This window comes from Argopecten irradians, chromosome 9 (genome assembly GCF_041381155.1).
Source record: "Argopecten irradians isolate NY chromosome 9, Ai_NY, whole genome shotgun sequence".
Taxonomy (NCBI): Eukaryota; Metazoa; Mollusca; class Bivalvia; order Pectinida; family Pectinidae; genus Argopecten; species Argopecten irradians.
In genome coordinates this window covers 19,533,819-19,560,443 of record NC_091142.1, presented here as the reverse complement: position 1 = coordinate 19,560,443, position 26,625 = coordinate 19,533,819, and the positions used below count along the sequence as shown (strand labels likewise).

The 26,625-nt window shown below is 34.3% G+C and overlaps 2 protein-coding genes across 3 annotated transcripts in view; both read right to left on the bottom strand.

Annotated features, from left to right (window-relative positions):
- Positions 1 to 3,637, bottom strand: part of LOC138331719 (multidrug resistance-associated protein 1-like) — a 55,646-nt gene extending 52,009 nt beyond the window's left edge. The window contains exon 1 of one of the 2 annotated variants that reach the window (XM_069279469.1): positions 3,538 to 3,637. In XM_069279469.1, the coding sequence (XP_069135570.1) occupies positions 3,538 to 3,603 (66 nt within the window). In that variant the 5' untranslated portion in view covers positions 3,604 to 3,637. Of the gene's footprint in view, positions 1 to 93; positions 445 to 3,537 lie in introns of those variants that run through there. The other variant, XM_069279470.1, reaches the window with a different exon arrangement.
- Positions 3,638 to 7,758: 4,121 nt separating this feature from the next.
- Positions 7,759 to 26,520, bottom strand: LOC138331716 (phosphatidylinositol transfer protein alpha isoform-like). Its single transcript, XM_069279467.1, has 10 exons — positions 26,393 to 26,520; positions 24,312 to 24,342; positions 23,269 to 23,471; positions 22,118 to 22,217; positions 21,553 to 21,630; positions 19,801 to 19,881; positions 18,140 to 18,238; positions 14,695 to 14,790; positions 13,209 to 13,331; positions 7,759 to 11,267 (listed from the first exon to the last, which is right to left on the bottom strand). The coding sequence occupies exons 1-10, from the start codon at positions 26,410 to 26,412 to the stop codon at positions 11,211 to 11,213; spliced, it is 888 nt and encodes a 295-aa protein (XP_069135568.1). The 5' UTR covers positions 26,413 to 26,520; the 3' UTR covers positions 7,759 to 11,210.
- Positions 26,521 to 26,625: the final 105 nt, after the last annotated feature.

Sequence of the window (26,625 nt, the reverse complement as noted above, 5' to 3'; positions counted from 1 at the left end):
AGATATACACCATAGGGTATGTAATCATAAACCATGATACAGTGAAGTCCTCGTAAATATTCCTTAATTAGCTAGATAAGAACAAATATTTACCCAAATACTGGAACTTCTGCAGAATTTCCAGGTAAAGTTTCCAGCTTCAGCCATCTCACTTTTTCAGATAAAATCTTTGTATTTTCCTGTACTTTAATTAGTATTCCACATATCACTCATTCAGTATCATAATTAAGCAATTATCCTCGGTAAAGTATAATTTGCCATAAAAGATCACAAACGAATAAATTCTTTCCACGCCCGATATGATAGACCCATTCCAGTCACACTTCCATACCACGATCAGATTACATCTGAGCGTTATACTTACTGAAAGTCTCGTGACCGACGTACTACCTATAGCTCGCTACGGATGATGGGAGACAAGACTTCTGTAATCTGTCTCTTGTATCCACAAATATATATCTAAAATCTAACTTAAGAAGTAAAAAAAAAATCAATCATCAACACCAAATATGTTTTAAATAGATATGCGGAGTAATGAGGTTGAGGTAAGCGCTTGTGCATATTTCATCGGTATACTTTAATCAACCAAAATGCGCTAGAACGTATAAAACTTTAACATGTTAACAAATAAAAACAACCCCATCAGGTTGGTATGAGTAGTCACGAGTTTTTAAAAACCTGACAATGTATTTAGGCATTCTTTTATCTCTATGAGACAATATTACAGAACATGATCATGTATATCACATGCAGTGTACATCTGTTTTCTAATCAGATCAACTATTATGTAAATGTTTTTTGTTGTATTTTTTTTTCTCGTAACCTGCCCATCATTTTTAAACTAACCAATTGAACAGTAACTTTCAATTTAGAATTTACAAATGCAATTCATTTTAACGTATAACTAATTGATTTTCGGAAGTACTAGTCCGCTAACCCTGCCTACAATTGTATATCATTAGACTTTTTCGCCTAGTAGATATATTAGGGAAAAGAACTAATAATAAAGACAGGTTTAGCGGACTTTGGAAGTACATGCACTTTTAAAAATGTTTTTATGTTTTTTTATTTTCTTCCGAAAAACTGGCAAAATTGGGCTTATTCATCAGCCATATTTTTCGTTTGTGAGTCTCCTACACAGTATTTTCGTGTATTAATTAATTATCCTAAACGATCTATATAAGTGATGAGTCCCCAATGCTAAAATGTTATGATGACTATAACTACTTTTGTATTTAAAGCAGAAAAACTAAAGTATTCAATATAGATTCTATGATTTCGAAAATAATGTGTAACGAAAAAAATGTGACCGTGTTTTGACCAGCTCATATGACTTATATTACCAATCGGATCACCTCGTCATTTTCTCCTAACTAGAAGAAGTTGGCGATGTGTTCCGATTGTTCTATTACGTTCGTCTTCTCACATGACGCGACTTGAGGATGAAGGTAACCGAAGTCACTCAACCGTAACGAGTCTACGTATGGATTTACATTATCCCTTACAAATATGTATGTAGATAGGAAGTAAAATTAAGGAGGACTTGAAAGTTATATTAATAGGTGCATGGATTATTCATTTGGTTTGGCTTCCAACTTTCGGCCTATCAGTCATACAAATATTTGAACATACAAATGAGCTTGACGTATACAAAACAATTTACTTATGTCATATAGGGAATGTAGTATACACGTATAGTTACAACATATCATTTATCTAATAAATGAATTATAATGACTGTACATCAGTCGATACCTTGATTATTTCTTAGTTTTTAATTGTTTCCTCCATCTTCGCTAGCCAAGGCTTCTGATTACGTTACACTCCACGTGGCTAGCGAAGATGTGTTTCCTTGTGCATGTATATTATATATATTTTGATAACGAACGCGCCTCCTTTATATTTTTCACTCTTAATAACTCAATTAATTTAAAAACAAATGGTTTTTTCCAGTAGTATGTTTTTCTTAAATTATTATATTTGTTACATTGAAGGATAAACTATTCGTCTTCAATTTCTCTTGAATCACACATACTGCAAAATCGTCTCGATCTTGAATGATCATTTACATCTACCAGCTTCAACCGCAACTTGGTAAGACAAACTCTATACCGTTTGTCGATATATTTCGTGAGATGAAAAGGCAAGGTAATATTATCTACAACATGACTAACGACTGTGCTAGCTATACGTACACTGTATACGTTTAGTGTTAATGTAAAAAAAACCGATATCACCGTTCCCTAAAGTTAATCAAAACAAAGTAAAATGTATTATTTACCCAAATTATGTGTAACTTAAATCCAAAATTGATGTAACAAAAATGGTGTTATTTTACACCAAATTTCGCTTGAAAGTGTAACGTTACACCCAAGTAGTACTACTTCACACAAAATTTTCAATTGAAAATGAAACCTTACACCACAGTGGTATTACTTTACACCAAATCCACAAAATCCTAACTTGAAAGTGTAAACTTTCACCACAGTGGTATTACTTTACACCAAATCCACAAAATCCTAACTTGAAAGTGTAAACTTTCACCACAGTGGTATAACTTTACACCAAATCCACAAAATCCTAACTTGAAAGTGTAAACTTTCACCACAGTGGAATTACTTTACACCAAATCCTAACTTGAAAGGATAACCTTACACCCAGCGGTGTTACATGTATATACGTACTTTACACCAGATCTTCGGTGTTACATGTACTTTACACCAGACCTTCGGTGTTACATGTACTTTACACCAGATCTTCGTTTGAAGTGTTACCTTACACCATTGTTACCTTACACCACAGTGGTGTTACTTTACACCAAATCCTAACTTGAAAGGGTAACCTTACACCACAGCGGTGTTACTTTACACCGAAGCCTAATTTAAAAGGGTAACCTTACACCACATCAAAGATTTCAGTTCCCGATTGCGGAGTTATTTGACAAGGAGGGGAATAACAACATCTAAGAAACACTAAAGGGACACTTCTGAAATTAGCCGAAAATGCCGACCAGTTAAATTTATCGGCTCTCGAGACAGACGATTACAAGGAAACATCTCGAAACCGGAGTTGCAATTGGCTTTGTAACCTGTCGCAGCTACCCGATATCGAGTTTGGGGGGTATCCTTGTGTATCTCAGTAGTGATTGTGGTTGGGTCAAATCAGGCATTATAAAGATGAAATTTCATTGTAAAATTGTTATCAAATGTAATGGCAAATTCAACTTAGCGCGCTTTATTAATTGTCACTGTCCAGTTGGCATACGCTTCAGTAAATTTACAGCTGTCCAGTTGGCGTTCATACTCCCATAATTGCCAACAGAATGTAGTTCAATGTTTAATTAACCGGTAATGAAAGACTAACGACAAGAAAATTGTTATCAAACATAAAGCTTTTGCGGTGAAATTCTCCACGCAACTCATGTGTATTACACAGTCTAATGCTAATAAGGTATACAGTCGGTGGATAATACAATTTTCAGAAATGAAATTAATTTTGAAACTCATGATTCAAAGAAACAACTACATAAAGACTTACTGATATTTGAGATCCATTGGATGTAGATTGGTTCTGCGGACTTTCCTGAGGACACCAAGTGGACATTTTGACTATTGCCGTTCCTGTAAATGCTCTAGTGTATGGCAACATACATAGCCAAAGGTCATACTGTCATTCATGTGTATCAATATATTAAATTTTCGGTAACAATTTATAAAATATTCAAACGCACATCCCTGATCAATCCTATAGTACACACAGATGTTATAATATGTCCCAGATTTAGACAGTTGTGGAAAGTGTAACATTATGCCTATCAAAGTTAAGCACCATTCAAAATTATAATCCTAAAATAATTTTAAGATACAGTACCACATACTAAATGGTTCTTTCCATATCTGGATTGAGATGGGAGGTATATTTTATAACCAGAAAAGATCATAATGCTGTATAATTTGAATAGGAAATATTTAACCTACATATTGACCCTGAAACGCGAGACAACCATCCACATGTATACTGAAAGTGGTCACGTTATTTTAAGCAATGCATCTCTTATAAATTACGTCACTATTAGAATAACTTATATTTTTTTAAGTTGTCGATTCAGTTAGGACGGTTGTCTTTTGTGTAATTCACCTAGGCTATTCCGAAATGTAGCCTAGAATTTTAAGTCTTTGGACCAATATGATGACGTACATGTAATTCATTCTTTTAACATATACATTGTATATATAAAGCGCATAGCCCGGACCATATCTACCTCAAAGTAAGGTTCATTGGTAGGTCAGATCGATAACTTCCTAATACCTATTTACGATTCTGTTTTAATTTTAATATTCACAAATATTTAAACCGAAAAGTGTTGTGTTACATACAACTCGGAGACTGTTCGCTCTAGCTCTACAAGTTTTAATCTGATTCAAATTACAGTATTGTTCTAGATACATTCACATGGTTCTCATCATCATGTAGTCCGTTACACCTGCATATATATTATTTGTTTTTGTTTTTTTGTTTTCGCTTTTTTGCTTATATATAGACAATTAAAAAAAACCTAATAGTATAGGCAGGTTTAGCGGACTAATCATGATAAGCATACATGACATCAGGGTCAGTGTACAGTATAACACCTTTTTATAATTAGTGGGTTGTTAATCTAGCTGGCGGTGCTTCGCTGAACCAAATTGAAAAAATAACGAACTATACACTTAATATATTTATGTGTCACTCTATAATAAAACTACAAAAATGTTTTGATTAAAAGTGTATGTGTAAAATGAGTTGGATAATTGTATACGCAGAGGCCCAGTTTTTAGTAGTTCGCAACACACAATAACACAATCATGCACATAAACGATGAAAGGTATCGCTAATAAGCATTAACAAATGCTTGCCATGTTATGAACTTATATCCTCTAAAACGTTGAATGTTTCTGCAGTATCTCGTCCTCTCCTGTTCCGTATCAGTCGATATACCCGCGATTGTCCGGAGCATCGTTTGTTTCTATCTTTTACTTTTATCTTGGATAGGAGCTGTTAATTATCACTAGAATACATTTATTCATATATTTACTCGAAGATGATGATCGATATTTGTTTCTTCTTGGTAGTAGACTTTGCATGGAAATAGAAAATGACGAGTGGGAAAGCTGCATCATCGGTGTTGCCCGATACGTAGAGCTTATGCTCTCTGAAGTAAATTTTCTTCTTACAAAGTGACACTTTATCTGAAATGTCGGCTAAACTGACCAATTGACTATGTACATAGCCTGCATTGTTTATCACAAAATATGTAATTTATGCACCAGTTACCATGTTATCTTTGATTCCATCGAGTTAATGTTATAACATTTTATTCGTGTAAGACATGTAATATCAATATTGAGGAAATAAAGAATCTGTCTGTCTGTCTGTCCCAGAAAATTGACACAAGGTGTCCCGAGCAGCGTATTCCACTTGAAACCTTTGGATATACACTCCATTTCACTAGTCCGCTAGTAATCTTCAATAACCATTTTTGATAAGGAACGTCCCTTTTGGACAACAAAGCAATTTAAAGGTTCAGTTTTCTGTATCGTTGCATGTACCCCCATCCTAGTCCGCTAAACCTGCCTATATTATTAGTTTTTTTTAAATTATTTTTTGCCTAATATATAGACTATATATTAGGCAAAAGAAAAAAAAACCAACCAAATAAACAATAAATGAAAAAAAGCTTAATATAGGCAGTTTAGCGGAATACCCCCATCCTAGATACTCCAGAGGGTCCTATCACATACGATCTCACACCCATGGACTATCTCATAGTAAAACTGGAGGCTGTAGAACAGGTAATTTAGTCATTTGATGTACATCAAAAGAGCACTGTGGTTGACTGTTCGGTTTTGAAGTAGGACTTTTGTTTGTTTGATTAATTAACATCCTATTAACAGCTATGGTCATGCAAGGACGGCCTCCCATGTATGCGGTGTGTTGCGTGTATGTTGTGCGAGATGCGTGATTTGGGAGACTGTGGTATATTCATGTTGTGTCTTTTTGCATACTGGAACTGTTGCCCTTTCTATAGTGCCAGTATATCACTGAAGCATGTCAAGGCCAAAAGTGAGACGGTGCCAAGGGAGGCATTAGGAAGGATAAAGTCAGTTAGGAAGAAGAGAAAAGATAATATCCTAAATTTTGTCGCCTTTTACGATCATGCAATAGGGGCAGCAGGTACAATTCTTACGCCCTATCTTCAGGAAAATCAATATGAAAATGTCTGGCGAAAATCAAAAGGATGCAGCCATTTTGTCGCAATATACTCGAATCCTGGTGTTATACACACTGTATCTTTGTTTACTGATGTCACAACAGTGGCGCAGGAAGATGGAATGTAATGGGGACTAAAAAAGGTTCTTAATATTTCGTAACATCCCCCCTCGCACGCCCGCACCCACAGGAGATACTTTATATACATTTTTTCATATATCATTATAATTGTAATCCTTGTACACATCTATAGACAGTTGCGTCGTTAACAGGAAATTAATGAATACGCAAAATAGCGTGCGAGTGTGTGTGTGTGTGTGGGGGGGGGGGGGGGGGGGGTATTCCTGGAAAAATATTACGATTTAGACTGAGATGAGTTCTACGATATATTTTGATGATTTTGCGAGCGCCGAAGACACGATAGTGAGGTGCTTGGGGGGGGGGGGGGGGGTCTCCCACGGGGAAAAAAAATACGATTAAGAATGGCTGAGATGAGTTTTACGATTTGTTGAATTTGCAAGCACCGAATGCGCGAGATTTAAGTGATTGGGAGGTCCGAGGGTCTCCCCGGAGAAAAAGAAATTACGATTTAGAATGGCTGAGATGAGTTTTACGATGTATTTTGATGAATTTGCGACCACCAAGAGCGTGAGATTTTGTTTGGAGGTCCGTGGGTCTCCCCGAGAAAAAAAAATCACGATTTGGAATGGCTGAGATGAGTTTTACATTGTATTCTGATGATTTTAAAGCGTTCTTAATACGTTGTTTTTTCGATATAAAGTTACCTGAATTTAGAAATGATAATTGTGAGTGACGTCATACCATTATGCAACCCAGCTCGATCTGAACATACTGGATTCACATCATCGGCATGTTGTTGTGTAAACCAAAATAATAATGAATTGATTTTCTTGCTAAGACATGTAAACAGATCAAATTTTTAAGTGGCATTTTTGAAATAGTATAATCCCTTGATGGACATTTTAAATCTAGTTCGTGTGTATTGAATTTTCATTACGTGCTTGAACGTTTTAGTAAACGCGCCGCGCAGCGGAAATCTTTTCTAAAATGAAGTACAGAAATGTGCATGAGGACACTTTTTTCTTTCAAATGTGCATTTTTAGAACATTTCACTCCTTTCCTACGCCCCTGACAATGTATATCCTGTTCCGGATAGTCCATGAAAGCAGTTCCAAGTCACATCATAACACTAAATGACATAGGAAAAATATTCTGTTCAGTATTTGCATATTAGTTATCTGCACTTTCGAGAAGGTATTAATTGTGACATCAAATGTTTGCTAGCATAACATTATACTTTTCAGAGAAAACGACATAATTTGTACTTAGACGTCACAATTTTCTTTTTTTTTAATTGAAATATCTGCCCACAAGGGAGATTACTCTGTACTATGCAAAAGGGGGGAGGGGGGGTTGCACATTAGACAATTTATGTGATGAACTGTATTATAACTCCATATTGTCACAAACAAGAGTAACACTAAGGGGCAATGTGTATGAAGATATTTAATTCATGAGCTTGGTACTTGTCACATTTAATAAATAAGCATAACATATCAATAATATCTATCCTGAAAATCACAATATCGGAGAACGACATGATTTTGTTACTAAGATCCACACACTGCCATCATCGTATCTAAATACACACAAATATGGAATAGTGATGATATTTTCCCTGTCTACCGCTGTACAACCATGCTCTGCAGGGCTATAATACTTAGTTGTAGTAGGAAAAGTTATCAGGAACACTTAGGACAGAAAATGGAAACAACTTAACATAAGACAAATGTTCACCACACAACATATCCAACATTCTGTTACATGAGAGTTACTTCCCTTTGTCTTATCCATCAGAACTGATGGAGTGAGGTACTGACACAATCACAATTTATCTGAGAGATTTCCAGCAATCTTCAGATATCATATACATTGTGTGTATGTATGTTATATAACCAAAGTTTGTGGGATATTTATCCGAGATGTTGCGATTAGTATACTGACAGAATAAAACAAAAGGGGAAGTAACTCTGATAGATCAAAATGCATACCTGGTAAATCATTGGTTTTGAATTTCGGTTTTAATAGCAGTAAGTCACAGCTTCCATGCAATAACAGAGATCATCTTCAATAACATATCCAGTAAGAGCTAACAGATACATAATACGTATAGTGTTAACACAAGTATCAGAGAAGCACAGAAAAAAAGTTAAATTAATGATAATTTATATTATCTTCCAGTTACAAGTACAGTTGCAGTGCTACCCACTACTACCGGTAACACTATCTCTCAAATCTCACAACAAAATGAAGACTTGATAATAAAACAAACAAACAATCTTAATATACTGAGATTCCAAATTATACTTGGACTTCCTATTTTTCAGAGTTTTCTTCCCTTGAAAGTAAGTAATAGTTGTTCCATCTCTGGTTTTCTCACATGTGTCATTTTCACAGAAAGTAATGTTTTACTCAAAATAAATGGCATTACATCGCAAGTCATACCTGCTTCCAAGGGAGACAACTCTAACACAAAAAGTCTCAAATACCTGGTACTCAATCATTGCCTAAATGGATACTCGTAATATCACACAGGACCAGAAAAAAGACTGATGTTTTAATTAGGACAGTAAAACCAGATCAATTTACCATCCTCAGAGAATTATATTAACAACTTGATTCAATTGTTAATCAAACATTGAAAAGATTATGGTGCTGTTTAGTTTTACAGTGAAGAAAAGTGATGATTTAGAGTAAATTTAATCAAAACCATGGTTTTCAGTTCCCTCTTAAAATATTTTATTATAGACTTCTAAAAAAGTGTGAAGATTGTTTTAGCCAGTATTTAACATTGAGAAGAATCTAAAGCCCACACCTCATGGTAATGGTAATCTACAATGTAACTTTTATATACATTCATGTTTGTTTCAGTGGTCTTTGCTTCACCTGCCTGTTTTGAATATGCTATACCTAAAATTAATGGTGTTATTGATGTGAATAGTATATTTCAAAGTGATGTAGGTTGAAAATAGAAAATGTACAAATAAAAAGGATTTCACAAAATGTACCAAAACATAAAAAAAAGTTTGTACAGTTGTTTATTTTTTTTTTCTTCAAAAAAAAAAAAAAGGCGATGTCACAATAAAATTATCACTATCACTGAAACTCTATAAATTATGAAGAATACACCCTGTATAGATATTTTACAGTTATATCACACTAAAATCAAGAACATCTAATATAAAGTCTATTTGTAGGTGTACTGTTAACTGTAACTTGGTCTTTTTCTGCAATTGTTTGTTTATATTGGTCGATTTCATTGGATGAACAGATGATAGAAGTAACCGAGAAAGTATTTATTTTATTGAATGTTTTTCACATTTTCATGCTAACAAAATTTTTCACAGTTATTTCATTTTGTGAGAAATACAAGTTCCACTTGACCTTTTATTCATTCTATTTTATTTGGCAGCTAATTTTAGTGTTTTACCATAAATGTATAAAAGCTGCATGAATAGAATTGCCTGTACATATTTTATCCAGAACAATCATTTCTTATTACGACAATTTTTTTACGAGTAATTTCCTTAATAGAAACTTTAGAACTTCAGGACACTATACATAACAGTATGTATATCAAGGTGAAGTGATTTGTACAGTTGTTTATTATGCAATTCCTTTGAATCAAGGCTTAATAATAACTTCTCATAATATCAATCTCATCAATCACAAAGAATCACATCACTAACATGATTTATGAAGCTGTACTTCTTACCCTCCACAAATTTTGTACTCCTCAAAATAAAGACATTGAGAAGTTACCTTTAATAAGTGGTATCTCATCCACAATAAAGGATCCCCTCACTCGTAAACGTAAAGTTCTATAAATCCAATACAGTGCACCTTGTCTAAACTGGATGTCTCGGGGACCAGCATTTTTTGTCGGTTTAGACAGGTTCTTTATAAGGAGGAAAATGCCCTACAACTATGCCGTAAACACAGGAATCCAGCAGATTTTACAGGTTTTTCATAAATAACTGTACATGTAAGTTAAAGAGAAAAAGGGACCTTGATTAGAAAAGTGCTGGTTTGGACAGGTTACACTGTTATTTTAGCAACTTTTTTATAGCATGGAATAAACAATAATTGATTTCCAACATTTTCAAAAATATATAATTTGCATATAATTACTTTAGTCATCCATGATAATATACCGCTTCACAATCTCCACATTAATGAGAGCGAAATACCACGATTTATAGGGGAGGGGTTATTGTGAAACCCCTTTTGTAAAAATACCTGGTATTTCTAGATCAAATGGAATTAAAACAAAATTATGATGAGAAAAAACACACATGAAATATACAGATGGTCTTTCTTATGAACATCAAAGTGAAAGTGTTTTTTTGTACTGTGACAAACCAGAGTTCTCCTGTTTTCCTCTGATAAATTCTAACTAATAATAAATGTACTCCTTGTCTTGTGTAGTTTCTACAGAGTGCAAGATCTAATTAAAGATAGACTAATACTTAGACAAAGCATATATTGATACGTTCAACTTTTAAAATCTACCATGATTACAACTCATTGTCAGTCACATTCAGCTGCAGTTCTGTGCTATTCATACCATTATTTTTACATCAATCTTCATTTCACAGCACATGAGTACATTTAAACTGCTCATAACAGTTAAAAGTCTCTGTTAAAAGAGTCATAAGACTAGGAGACATGAATTCAGAAAATTGTCCTGTTCTGGTTTATGCAGGAAAACAATTAAAGAGAGTCCTAAACAGCATCAGTTTGTTAAAATCCAATACTGGACACAGGTGATAAAATAATGTTTGACAGAAGATGTCTGGTTTCTGCATGTTCAGCCATTCAGTGGCACTTTGTCACAGCATAGCTTTTTCCAACCAAGTCAACTGCTAATGCATGAATCATCATTTAGTGTCCTTATCGTCCACCTTTGTACCTCTTACATCACCCTGTTTTCGTTGCTGGGTTAAAAAAGACAAATAAACATGTGTTATTAATATATCTGATTTGCTCATACAAATACCACTAAAGGAACACTTTTGGCCCCCAAATCCATCAATTTTTCAAACCTGTTATTTAGTAATTAAATTTTTGAATATCAAATATTGGGTACATCTTTGATAGTGCAGCTGTGGTTGCTATGGTAACCATCTTAAATATGCGAAAATTATGACAAGAGATCCCAGAGGGATCTTGGTGCCCACCAAAGAATGATCTACGTCTGACAATGGAAAGAGGGATCTTTTCTCTGCTTTTCAAACAATTACATATTACTACATACAAAATTTAATAAAGATCCTTTCAGTTCTTTCTGAGATACAAAACAAACTTTAATTATTAAAATCCAAGATGGCTTCCTGTCGGCCATTTTGCTGACGAACAATCCGAAAATGCAATATACACAACTAAGGTCCTACTGGAACCTACATATGAAATTTGAGACAGATCTCTAAAGTACTTTCTGAGAAATAGCGGTAGCAAACTTCAATTATCAAAATCCAAGATGGTGGCCTATCGGCCATCTTGTTGACTGATCGGTCCCAAAATGTGATATGCATAGGTGGGGACCTAAGGCAATCTGCACATGAATTTTGAGAACAATACCTTCAGCACTTTGTGAAAAATAGCGATAGCGATAATATTTGATTCTACCATTCTGCGAGTGGAGAATATTTTTTTTTTTTTTAATTTTAGCATTTTCACTCTTTTTGGCCATCCCTCTGGCCCCTGGGGTCAGCCAGGACCTATATTTGATATGATTCTATCTCAAGCTAATAATACTAGCTAAGTTCGACTAATTTCCTATGAAAATTGAGCAAATAATGCTCAGTAATGTGTTTTTTCTATATAAACTATAGCAAATTTGCCCCCCTCGATCCACTGAGGAAAATCAGAGACCTTACGGCCATGAAATTCACAATTTTTGTAGAGGGTCTTGTGACCTTTCAATCTATGAAGAGTATTTGATTCTACAACATGAGCAAGTGGAGAAGATTTTTGAAATTTTAGTCAATTTTACCCCTTTTGGCCCCTCCAACAGTCCCACAATTACACCTTATACTATAGAGGGTTTGTGCAAAATTTCATTGAACTTGCTTCAGCAGTTTTGGTGAAGTCGAAAATGTAAATTGTTTAGGAACACATGACGCACAACGACGGACAAAAGGCGATTCGAATAGATCACTTGAGACTTCAACTCAGGTGACCTAACAAGAGCTGTTGGAGAACAGCAAAGCTCGCCTATTCAGAAGAAGTTGATGTTCAAGTATTTACTATTTCAACATGAAAATATGACAAATTAACAGACTCAAAAACCCCCTAAAGGGCCCCAAATGGGTTGTATTATCACGTTCAGCATCCATACAAATTAGGAAAATAAAATCATAAACATTTATGATGACTTAAGCTTAAACAATTGACGAAACAGAAACTTGCTCAAAAACTTTAACGTGAAATGGAACGCCAACGCTGACGCCGACGCCTGGGTGACAACATTAGCTCCCCCTATTCTTCGAATCGGCGAGCTAATAAAAACCAGCTATGTCACAAACAAAAACATACATACTCCTCTTTATGTCTGTGTTTTTATTTCCCCACAATGTTTCTAATTTTTTAGTTATTTCTCAAAAAGTTTGCCGAAGTTGCTAATCGACGGCTCCATAACGACAATGACGGACAATGAAATTAGAGAGTGATGTCAGTAAGTATAGCGATAGAGAGAGGTGATGATGTTGACCCATTTTGGTGCACGTGACTTCATTTATTTTGTGAAAGGTTCCTTTGGTCCTGTTAAGTGCCCCCATCAGTTTTTCAATTTTTAAGTGCCCTGAAAACTAACTAGTTTGAATGTGGTAATAAAAGAAGTAATAGTATTGTTTGTTTGCTTTTATAAAATGACTTACCTCATCTAATTCTGCCTTTGTTTTCCTTTCAATTTCACGGATGTCGTCCATTGTCAAACCGAACCACTTCTCCATCCAGCAGTACACTTGACGATGAAAGTTTGTAAATATCCTCTTCTCTTGCTGCAGAAAATAAAATAAGCAAATCAGTGTTTTTACCAATCTCTAATTTCATAACTTTATATAGTTGAGTACTCGATTCACAGTCCGGAACGTCCCAAATCAATGGAATCAAAATCTAGTGCACCAGAATTAAATTCCGGAATTGTTCCACCTGTATTATACAGTTGGTGTGAGCTGAATCATGACGTAATTAAACATGATATCGAACATGATACATCAATGTGTCGATTACGACAAAAATGTTTTTTTAACAACAGTCCCGCTTGACCATTCTTCAGTTTTTAATTATTATAGGGCCTATTGCTAAATGTGTAAGAAATAGCCAACTATATCATTTGTAAGACAGAATTGCAACTGATAACACCTGCTTTTTCATTAATTGTGTTTGTTGTCTCTTAATTCTGAAAATGCTTGAAACTGGAAAATTTCCTTTCAAAAGAAGCACTAATATCTTGTCAAAGTGGCCCACTAATACCTCCTGTTGCACAAATTTAGTAATAACTCCATTAAAGGCCCACTACCTTTCTCAAATGGCTTTTGATTTTTAAAATGGGAATGTAAAATGAGATTGATAATTTTGTAGAGTTGCAAAAGTTATAAATACCGTTAATACTACACTTATCATCACCTTCTGAACAATTTAATTAAAATAAATAAAACGTTAATTTTCATAATGATGGCTGTCTTATGTTTCCCGCTGTCATCTTAAAATACCGCGCGGTAGTTGACTTTCACTGCGCCAGATGGCAAAACAGCGAAATGAATCTCCAAAGTTATCATTTATTACACAGGAAATCTTGCATATGTTTGGTGTTGTTACCTCATCTTAGGTCATTGATATGTATTTTCTTATGTTATAATGTTTTTAAGAAACCTTTAAATTTTGCTCTGGAAAGGTAGTGGGCCTTTGATAGAGGTATTGCATAACTCTACAATTAAGTCAACTTCCCTTTATATCAGGGTTCTGTGTACCAAATTTTATCAAAATCTGTCAAGTAGTTTAGGAGGAGACAAATTTGTGTCTACAGACAGGCAGATGGAAAGACAGACAGACAACCCAATTCCAGCATATCTCCCTTTACTTCTTTGCGGAGGTATAAATAAAAAAGATTTCATAGGCTTACATAGAATGTGCAGGCTAATAATATAGAATGTCACAGATAGATGTGAACTCTTTTTGGCCTTTGATATACACTTATCAATATATGAGAAGAATTTGATCATATTCTGGATTAAAAGAGAAATTTAAGCTCTCAGCTGCTGAAATTTTTTCATCCCTACAGAAAAAAACTCAGCTACTAAAACAATTTTGATCTCTACACAGAATAGAAAAGAGCTCTCAGCTACAGAGGTTTTCACTTACCGACTGTATAAACCGTTCAACCTTTCCTTGAATTCCCAGCCACTTGAATTTACAGGACACTAGTTTGTATGCACACATTACAGGCTCAACAGTATTCTGTTGGGAGTAGAAAAAATGAACACCATAAATATGACTGAAGTACAAAAAATGAACATCATAAATATGACTGAAGTACAAAAAATGGACATCATAAATATGACTGAAGTACAAAAAATGGACATCATAAATATGACTGAAGTACAAAAAATAAACACCATAAATATGACTGAAGTACAAAAAATGAACATCATAAATATGACTGAAGTACAAAAAATGAACATCATAAATATGACTGAAGTACAAAAAATGAACATCATAAATTATGACTGAAGTACAAAAAATGGACATCATAAATATATTGACTGAAGTACAAAAAATAAAAATCATAAATATGACTGAAGTACAAAAAATAAACATCATAAATTTTATGACTGAAGTACAAAAAATAAACATCATAAATATAGACTGAAGTACAAAAAATAAACATCATAAATATGACTGAAGTACAAAAAATAAACATCATAAATATGACTGAAGTACAAAAAATGAACATCATAAATATGACTGAAGTACAAAAAATGGACATCATAAATATGACTGAAGTACAAAAAATGAACATCATAAATATGACTGAAGTACAAAAAATAAACATCATAAATATGACTGAAGTACAAAAAATAAACATCATAAATATGACTGAAGTACAAAAAATAAACATCATAAATATGACTGAAGTACAAAAAATGAACATCATAAATATGACTGAAGTACAAAAAATGGACATCATAAATATGACTGAAGTACAAAAAATAAACATCATAAATGTGACTGAAGTACAAAAAATAAACATCATAAATATGACTGAAGTACAAAAAAAATAAACATCATAAATATGACTGAAGTACAAAAAATAAACATCATAAATATGACTGAAGTACAAAAAATAAAAATCATAAATATGACTGAAGTACAAAAAAATAAACATCATAAATATGACTGAAGTACAAAAAATAAACATCATAAATATGACTGAAGTACAAAAAATGAACATCATAAATATGACTGAAGTACAAAAAATAAACATCATAAATATGACTGAAGTACAAAAAATGAAACATCATAAATATGACTGAAGTACAAAAAATAAACATCATAAATATGACTGAAGTACAAAAAATAAACATCATAAATATGACTGAAGTACAAAAAATAAACATCATAAATATGACTGAAGTACAAAAAATAAACATCATAAAATTTATATGACTGCAGTACAAAAAATAAACACCATGAATATGACTGAAGTACAAAAAATAAACATTCAGTAAAATTGAGCAATTAAATGAAATTTTATTATTTTACTAGGTATCATGTAACAATTTTAAGTCATAATGCAAGTCAAATAAGGAATCTATTCTCAAGTTCAAAATTGCTATACAGATAAAGGGATTGAACTTCAACTGTTATAATGACATGACCAGGAAATATCTATATATATGGGTCAAAGTTCAAATATAATTTGCTATCCCATATTGTGCCAAGGGCTCAATCCTACTACATGTACTTGTACAAGATTCCTATAACAGGTCAAAAGATTTTAAACAAGAGATCCCAGAGGGATCTTGGCGCCCACCAAAGAATGATCTATATCTGACAAAGGAAAGATGGATCTTTTCTCTACTTTTTAAACTTTTTCAAACATACTACATATAAAATTTGAGACAGATCGCTTCAGTACTTTCTGAGAAATAGCGTTAACAAACTTCAACTATCAAAATCCAAGATGACTCCTTGGCGGCCATCTTGTTGATCAATCGGTCCCAAATCACAATATGCACAACTAGGGCCCTAGGGGAACCTACGTGTGAAATTTGAGAAAGATCCATTCAAGACTTTCTGAGAAATAGCGATAACAAACTTTGAATATAAAAATCCAAGATGGCTGCCTGGCAGCAATTTTGTTGACCGTTCGGTCCCAAATCACAATATGCACAACTAGGGCCCTAGGGGAACCTACATATGAATTTTGAGACAGATCCCTTCAGTACTTTCTGAGAAATAGCGATAACAAACTTTGAATAACAAAATCCAAGATGGCTGCCTGGCGGCCATCTTGTAAACCGATCGGTCCCAAAATGCAATATGCACAACAAGGTCCCTAGGGGAACCTACATATGAAATTTTGAGACAGATCCCTTCAGTGCTATCTGAGAAATAGCCATAACTAACTTTAACTATCGAAATCCAAGATGGTGGCCTGGCGGCCATCTTGTTCACCGATTGGTCCAAAATTGCAATATGCACAACAAGGGCCCTAGGGAAACCTATATAATAAATCTGAGAAAGATCCCTTCAGCATTTTTTGGGAAATGGGGGTATCAAACCTTAACTATCAAAATCCAAGATGGCCGCCTGGCGACCATCTTGTTTTTCCTATCAGCCTCAAAATCTGTATGGCACAAATAGGGACCAAGGGTAACCTCCATGTGAAGTTTGAACAAAATCCCTTCAGTAGTTCTCAAGAAATATCGATAACAAACTTCAACTGCCAAAATCAAAGATGGCTGCCTGGCGGCCATCATTGTTTTTCCGATCAGCCGCAAAATCTGCATGGCACAACTAACGACCAAGGGTACCCTCCATGTGAAGTTTGAACAAAATCCCTTCAGTAGTTCTCAAGAAATATCGATAACAAACTTTCAACTGCCAAAATCAAAGATGGCTACCTGGCGGCCATCTTGTTTTTTGATCCGATCAGCCTCAAAATCTGTATGGCACAACTAGGAACCAAGGGTGACCTCCATGTGAAGTTTGAACAAAATCCCTTCAATAGTTCTCAAGAAATATCGATAACAAACTTCAACTGCCAAAATCAAAGATGGCTGCCTGGCGGCCATCTTGTTTATCCGATCAGCCTCAAAATCTGTATGGCACAAATATGGACCAAGGGGACCCTCCATGTGAAGTTTGAACAAAATCCCTGCAGCAGTTTTTAAGAAATAGTGATATCAAGCATTGTTTACGGACGGACGACGGACGCAGGGCGATTTGAATAGCCCATCATCTGATGATGGTGGGCTAAAAATTTGCTTTCTGACACAAGTGTTCAACTTTTTCTAATTCCATAATCGATTTTTCTAATTTCATAAATAATGTTTTACTAATTTCACAATCATATTTGTTCTAATTTCATTATCAATTTTTCAGATTTCACAATTTTGATCATCGGATAATCTTTAAATGTTATCCATATAGATTTTTCTAATTTAATAATGTTTTCTAATTTCACAACAATCATTTTTTCCTAATTTCAAAATCCAATTTTTTTAATTTCACGATTGATTGTCGGTAAATCTTTTATTGATTGATTTTTTTTTTTTATTAATATCAGTGCACTAATACTTACTATCCAGTCACCCGTCAGTGGACCTCTGCCTATCGGCTTCCCTGTATTCTCTGACTTCTCAGCTCTCACTTTAGCAGGATCCCACTCTGCTTTGTAATCCTGTAAAAAGTGAATACTTGAAATAACCATGCAGTCAAGGATATGTGATAAACTCATTCACCCATGATTTTCCATAATGGAGTGGTCTCATCTTTGATTTATTAATTATGGAGTGGTCTCATCCTTGATTTATGAGAGCCTAAATGTGTTTCTAGGAGTAAATGGGTTAACTACCAATGCTATGGAGGAAAACAAGTAAGATCACAAGTAAAATATTTTCATAAGTTCATCGCTGACAGAGCATAAACGATACTGATTATTTGAACAATAATTGGTGTTTAATGGTGTATATTATACAAATATTTCATGGGTTACTGTGCTCTAGTTCATAATATTTAACCCGAGGTGATGGTAATCAACAAATGTTATATTGCACGAGGCCAAAGGCCGAGTGCAATATAATTTTTGTTGATTACCATCACCGAGGGGTAAATATTATGAACTAGAGCACAGTAACCATGGAATATTTGTTTTATTACATAATCACCAGTTTTTCAGTTGAATATTTTTTTTATAAAACGAATACGACAATCACTTAACAAAATCATCAACACCGTACCGTACGGAAAAAACCTTAATATCCTATTGAAGATTGACGTATAGCCCACGTACGTCACGTTGTAACTCCGGTTTGGATGTCTTATTGTCTGTTTTCACATTATTAGACCTGCTTGCAGCCTTTTGATCTAATACATTCATCGTGTTCGTCCTTTACTCGGTACAGTAAACGTCTACATGACGTGCTTGATTCGAGATCTATAAATCCAGCGCGAAATTGAGCGTGAACCTTTGTGACGTCATAATAACGTAACTCACTGTTACTCGCAGTTCCTCGGAAGTTTTCTACAAAACTGAACAACAACAGCGAGGTGTTCCTAAAGCCGTGCAATATAACATCTCGAACCATGCAATATAACGTTTCCATGGAAGCATGCAATATAACTTCGAACCGTGCAATATAACAAGGTTTTATTGAACAGTCGGTGTAATAGTTGAAAATATTATATTTCTTGATATATAGATTGGTGTAAACAAATTATATAATAAATATGCCTAATTAACACAAAAAACTAATATAAGATAATCTATTTTGCTTTTGGTGCATGCTCAACCAGTACTTCATTCCATATTCCTAATTTGCATATTACAGAGTTATCTGCACTTGTAGTCAGGTATTGATTGTGACGTCATGTGTTTCAAGCGTAACGTCATAAGTTTTGGAGGAAACGACGTGAATTGAGTTCACAAAATAATGATGTAACAATCGATACCTACCCAAAAGGGAGCTAACTCTCTAATATGCAAGGACAGAAAAGGACATAGTAAATATTTTTTGTCTGGAAGCTTTCTGAGTGTTTATTTGATGTGTATCAATCTCTAGTTGTGATTAATCAGTAAATATAGTATAATTTTGAAGATCTGTGTATGAAATATTATCCAATAATCAGAAACCATGGTTTTTGATATTCTATGATCTACATACTTATCATTTTGTATATAATAGTGATGTAATGAAAACCAATACAGATTTCCAATATCAAGATCTAGAAATCAGGACTTACACTGTTGGAGACTTTGTCTTTGGAAATGTCAATAGGTACAACCACTCGAGCCTTAGCGTCTACAGGGTTTAAACCATGAGCCTGTTAAAACAACAAGTTTGTTTATTAACAGTACAAAAATCTCCACGAGCCTATTAAAAACAGTTTAATAAATGATGTCTAAAACAGTTTAATAAATTATGTATAGGCATTTTAATATCATACATTTATATAATTACTTCAGTTATCATCACAGTGAAATTATTTTTACATCCCTATTTCAAAATTTAACATACTATTTGCCATCCTCAGTACTCCAGGGGTTACTATTACTGTAGTTATATCCACCCCTTGTCTATCTCATAGTAAAACTGAAGGCTGTTCAGAAGAAAAAAACTGACCAATCACAGGTCTTCAGAGACTTCCTTTGATGATTAGAGAGACAGCGACAACCTATACATAGCTACTTCAAAGCCACACAGTCAACCACAGTTTTACCATTATTTGATTTTTTTGATGTACATCAAAGGATCTAATTGCCTGTTTCGAGGATGACAATTTCCCCTATATCTGTTTTCCTCTGTTTCATCCCCAAAAATGTTTTCTCCCTCACCTAACTGGACTCCCATCCCATCTATAAGAACTGATTTGAATTTGTCACCTTTTTCAACCTATGCTCCCCCCCCCCTCCCTTCTTAACAGGCCATTTTGTTATCACTAAATTGACTTTGTTCTCTCTTCCATTCTCGTTTTGTTTATCCCATACTTGACTGGGTTATCCTGCAACTGCTATGGGAAAGATAACTCTGTCTTTTATGAATAAATACATGCAACACTTATACTCAATATCATACAAATTCTACACAAGAGGCCAACAGGGCCTGTATCGCTAACCTGGTTTGTAATGCCAAGTAATGATCTGAATACAGGTCCATTGTTTCTTAATTCCTCTATTGGGCCCCATGTACTCTTTTTGCTCCAGAGGTTCAAAGACAACCTCTGTTCTCTTTCCCCAAATAATTTTTCTGGCCAAATTTGTTTAAATTTGGTTACAATCCACTAGTAGCGATGTAAATTCTAGGGATTAATCTCTATTTCCCTAATTGGGCCCTGCCCCTCCCGCCCTCCAGGGGTCAGACACAAATTTTATACAAACATTTTTTCCCTTCCCCAAAGGATGTTTCTGGCGAAATTTGGTTACAATCCATGCAGAACTCTATGGCTAGTAGCGATTTATCAGATTTACCTCCATTTTCCCTATGGAGCCCTGCCCTCCTGTCGCCGGAGGATCAGAGCCAAAATGCATACAAGTTCTGTTCCCCTTCCCCCAAAGATATTTGTGGCAAAATTTGGTAACAATCCATGCAGAACTCTGGGACAAGTAGCGATTTATAGAATTTACCTCTATTTCCCCTATTGGGTCCTGCCCCTCTTGCACCCAGGGGGTCAGAGCCCAAATTTATACAAGTTCTGTTTCCCTCCCCCCAAGGATGTTTGTGGCCAAATTTGGTTACAATCCATGCAGAACTCTATGACTAGTAGTGATTTAAACGAAATATTGACGGACGGACAACGCATGGACGGCACACCAGGACATAAGCTCAGCAGCCCTTTGGTCCAGGTGAGCTAAAAAAGATTCTGTCAGGTGGAATGTTGAGATTAACTAAAATCTTTCACTCTGTTTGAGATATTTGTGTCCACTTGACAAACCCATGCAAGATCCTGTATTAAATCAGCAACAGTCCCTCCCATTATCCTTGCCCTGTTGCTTACATTTTCCTGTGTTCCTCTGTCTGAAGCGTGTATAGTTTCAATGATGATGTAGAACCCGTCTTTCATGTAGTCTGGATTCTGGAAATAACACATATAGCAAAGAAAGGATGCTAGTTTTACACTTTTGGTTGGTATGTTAACTCAACTTTCTAAGATAAACCAGGACAAAAAGAATGTCTCTACAATCGTCTTTGAATTTACCGTAACTGATACAGAAAGTAGCGCCATTTTGCTAGTGGATGCTAATTATTATTAATTATAATTACTTTTATTGCTATAATCACATGGTTTTCTAAGGAAATTCACATGTGAAAAATGACTAAATAAGGAGACTGATAGTGTGTGTAAGAACATAATCTTCTGAAGACTTTGAAGTTTTGTTTTATATTAAAAAAAATCATTGTTTGCATTATGGCTTATGTATTTTATCATATAATCACAATGTTAAAGTAAATAAAATCTTTATGTAGTTTTTGTTAGACAACCAGGATATTTTTTTAAAAGGTTCACTATCACTATCATTAAATAACTGATACCATTTTTAATGGTATCTATATATACTTACTGTAATTTCTGTCACACAATATGGGTATGCATTCCAAGCCTTTTCATGGATTTTTAATGATCCCGTCGGTGCTATCATTTTGATGAATTTTGGTACTCGACTACAAACACAGAAATCACATGTAAAGGCAAAATAAAATAAATAGCATTGACCAAAAATATAAGCATGTGCAAGTTTCAAGTCTGTGTTTGCAGTATAAAAGATTGCTTAGTACATAAAGTAATACAAAAACACCCTAATTCCAGACTTTAGAAATTACAATGAACCAGAAATATATTCATGTTAGACTTAGTTTTTTTAAATGTTGAAAGCCATATTTTAGAATATTTCATTTCATAAATTTAAAACATTACCAGAGTGTAACAATGGTTTGATGAATATTTGGTGGGCATTGAATGTCACTTTGCTGTAAACATGTCTGAATGTAGTTGTTTGACAACCATTAGTTCATTGTTCAATTACCTATAGAAATCTAGATTAAAAAGGACATTCAGTAGGTAGGAATGCATGCAACAATTGTTCATAATTAAAATGATTTGTTATTAATACATTCTTTGAGCAATTAGGATTTTTGAACATTAATCACTGCATATTTGCTTATGATGATATCACTACAGTTTATTTGCATATGTTGGCAAATAACGTTATCTTGTTTTGGCCCTCTTGTAGATGATTCGAAATTGGTAGAAACAGGTCATACAACTCCAATCTGGAATTCATTACACACTTGTAAGTTACTTTTTAAAAGTCACAAAAGACACTCGCTAAAGCTGGTGTCTTTTATATACCTCTATTTCATGTATCACATCTAGAAGTTAAAGGTAAGTAAAATCAAATCTTTGAAACAAAGTTGATAATCTCGCATTTGAAATGAACACAAATTCAAAAGGGTTTTAATATAACCCCCATAACAACATTACAACATTATTTTGTAGAACTTAATGATGCTCCAGTCCACTGCTGACAGAGCATAAACGATAACTACTTATCATTTGAACAATAATTGGTGTGTAATCATGTATATATAATATGTCTAATTAACAAAACAAAAAAAAACAAAAAATCATTTTGCTTTTGGGTGCATGCGCAACAGTATAGGACACAAGTGCAACATATTTTCTGAAGTAATAGTTTTGTATTTATATACCCACCTTTCTAAATGGTAGATCTTGTGTGTGTATTGGCCTTTCTTAAATTTGTCTTGGTCTTTAAAATAACCATTATCGATTGCTTTTTTCTTCATAATCTCATCCTCAAAGTCAAATTCTTCATTAACAAGGACCTCGATGCCTTCACCTCCTCCAGTTTCATTTTTGCTAGCTTCAGCCACAGACCATAATTGTGCCACTTGGTACTGAAAACATATAATTTACAGTTATTGGCAAAGAAAGTTGAAACTTGATTTATTGCAACACGACAAATTGTCAAATTGATATTTTTGACACGGTGTATTGACCCCTTGAGTTTGCATAGCGGTAATTCAGAATTGATTATTCTCACAATTATTAATTTTTGCTTGATATCTTACTATAAAACTGAATTCATGTTGTGTTCTATAATATTTATATAAAAGTACTGAAGAGTTTAACGTACCGTCACATAATCGTTTCTGGGTAATATATAAAAGTACATATTTTTGCTGTAATCCTATTTAGTACTTTTTAAATCAGCATTGATACACTTGAATATGGTTGCATTTTTTGTACATGTTATCATCTATGTAACCCTTGATTGTGTTTACAAGACTTCATTAGACACCATTGAGAAGGGTTTGCTTTTATGCTATCCCAACATATCCAGAATTCCTGCCTTACGCTATCCTAAGTGTCCATAAGTCTTAGGTGATTGGGTGGTGTAGTGGTTAGGCCAATCGCCTTTCACCTAGCTGGACGGGGTTCGATCCCTGGCATGGACGCGAAAAGGTCATAGATCAGGGGTGACCTGCCCAAAAATGTTGATTTTTTCCAGGCACTCAAAGACCCCTTGCGCGCTCATCCAGGTCATCGTAAGTGATTTGTATAAGTTGTATAACTTGTTTCGCAATCGATGTAAAATAAATAAAGTTGATATATATATACATAGTTCATAAGTATCTAGTTCATAAAAAACTGAATGAAATCCTCAAATTCATGTAAATGAATATAAATTATCCATTTAGATATTGAAATAAAACCTAATAAATGCAGTCACTCACCTCTGCTACTGTCATGGGCAGTACCACACGACTGAAAAACAACAACAAAAGAACATAATTAATAATTATAATTAATTTGTTGATAATCCTTGTTCTCTTTTATATGCTGGGTATGAAGGATAGGAATTTTCCACGTTCGGTATCATTATATTAGGTTCAGCTGGCACCTTGTGTGGAATATTTCTAGATCCTTCATGCACTCATATAAGTTGTATATAATCTGCATTAATATATTTCTCATTCTCTGAGATAGAAGTTTATTCACGCAGGGGATGAACTGCAGGAAAAAACTCTCACAGAAAATTTTACACTGCATGATGACTAAGAGAGAAGCTGTTTGTTGATATTGTGCGCACATAGAATATACTTAGTATCAGGTACGTTTGGTCTATTACCAAGTACATGTAGTAAAATTGTCTAACTCTAAATATGCATACCGCATTAGTAGTGTCAAAGCAACTTGATTTTCTGATCTCAACAGCAAAATAGCAGATCTAGAATTTGAGCTATATAAAGTCTATATGTGCAGATCAAATTCAAATGGCAAGATTTTGTTTCGAAATTTTATAGAATAAAGCCTCTTTCATGATAAAAAAGATACTTAAACTATTGGTTTTTTTATAATCATTTTTTTCTCTCTCGAAAAAATCAACCTTTTTTCAGAAAACACGGATGATATAACCGAAATATAGCCCCTGCTCCACAACGATGCTCTTTGTGATGCCCCAGTACAAGATCTTACAATTGCAACTCTGTGATTTTTCAGGGTAATTTAGGAAAACAGATTTTGTAACAATTTGAGAACCTGGGAAATGAGCAATTTTGGGAAAAAGCTACCCATTACAGAATATGGTAAAGGTGATTAATTAGATATTGTAAAAGTATTTAATTTTATCTGAAGGTAACTTTGATCTTCAGAGTGTAGTTGGTTTTTAATTTTAGGATAATTACTTTATAACGAGTGGAGAGAAGACAATTTTCAGCGATTTGATTTGGGAATATTTCCTTGTAATTGGGAAAAATAAGGGGAGTTAATTGCGAGACCTTTTAATTAATTGGAGCGTAACGTAAACATTGCAGTACATGCACTGGAATAACATTCTAAAGGCCCACTACCTTTCCAAAGCAACTTTTAAAGTCGCAAAAGTTATTAACTAACTGTTAATACTTCACATACAATGTATCATCACCTTCAGAACAATTTGATTAGTAGAATAAATAAAATGTCATAATGCGGGTCGTCTTTGTTTCCTGCCGTCATCCTAAATACTAGCTGCGCGGTAGTTGACCATCACCAGACGGCAAAATAGCGAAATGACTCTCCACTGTTTTTATATATATACATTACGCAAGAAATCATGCATATATATGTTTGGTGTTGTAACCTCATCTTAGGACATCAATATATATTTTCTGATGTTAGTAATGTTTAAATAATTATGATACTACAAAATGTCACAGCCAGTCTCTCTATTGTTACCATGATCTTAATCGAAGTACAACAAAATATACCTGGATTGGTACCCAAATCTCTCTAGGTTGTACTTTGTTATGTATCACCCCAAGACAGCAAATAATCAATATGTCCAACAAGTTAAAATAAATCTCGCCTTCTTACCAACATTGCTTTACAATTCAGTTGTTACCTCTCATTGTACTATAAATAATTACGACACCGAGAAAATAATAACAATGGGTATTATGTGAATGCCATTCAAAGTACCTGGATTACAACCAAACCACATGTATCGACTTTTTGTATCATCTTGGCAAAAAATCAATATGTCCCAAATATCACTCCATACAAATACATGTAGTTTGTTGTACTGGATAAGAATTTACAGATCGGCCTATGTATCTCACGAGACACTAACACTACATATGTTACAATCAATCTGTGGTCTATTTGTAATTTCAGTGAATCACTATACAGTCTTGAATGGCCTTCGCGACGCATGATCATAGAACTAAACCTCCGAACTAAACGGGGCCTAAATGGACATCGGCGGCCGAATAATTTGACCGACCGATTATCAAATCAGAGTCACGATATATGACGATAGTATACATCCCCAACTTACTATTCATAAATAGAAGGCATCCTCCTTGTCAGTTCGCTATGACAGCGTGATAAACGGGTGGGCCGATCGCAGCAGATCGAGATATGACGTCACGTGCGGACTATGCAAGGTGCTCTTCCGGTGCGAATATTTAGGGAATAAATAAATCTACAGTTCATTTTTCTGTTTGTGATTTGTAATATTTAAAAAAAAAATTGCACATGAAATATACCAGAAGATAATTTTATGATGAA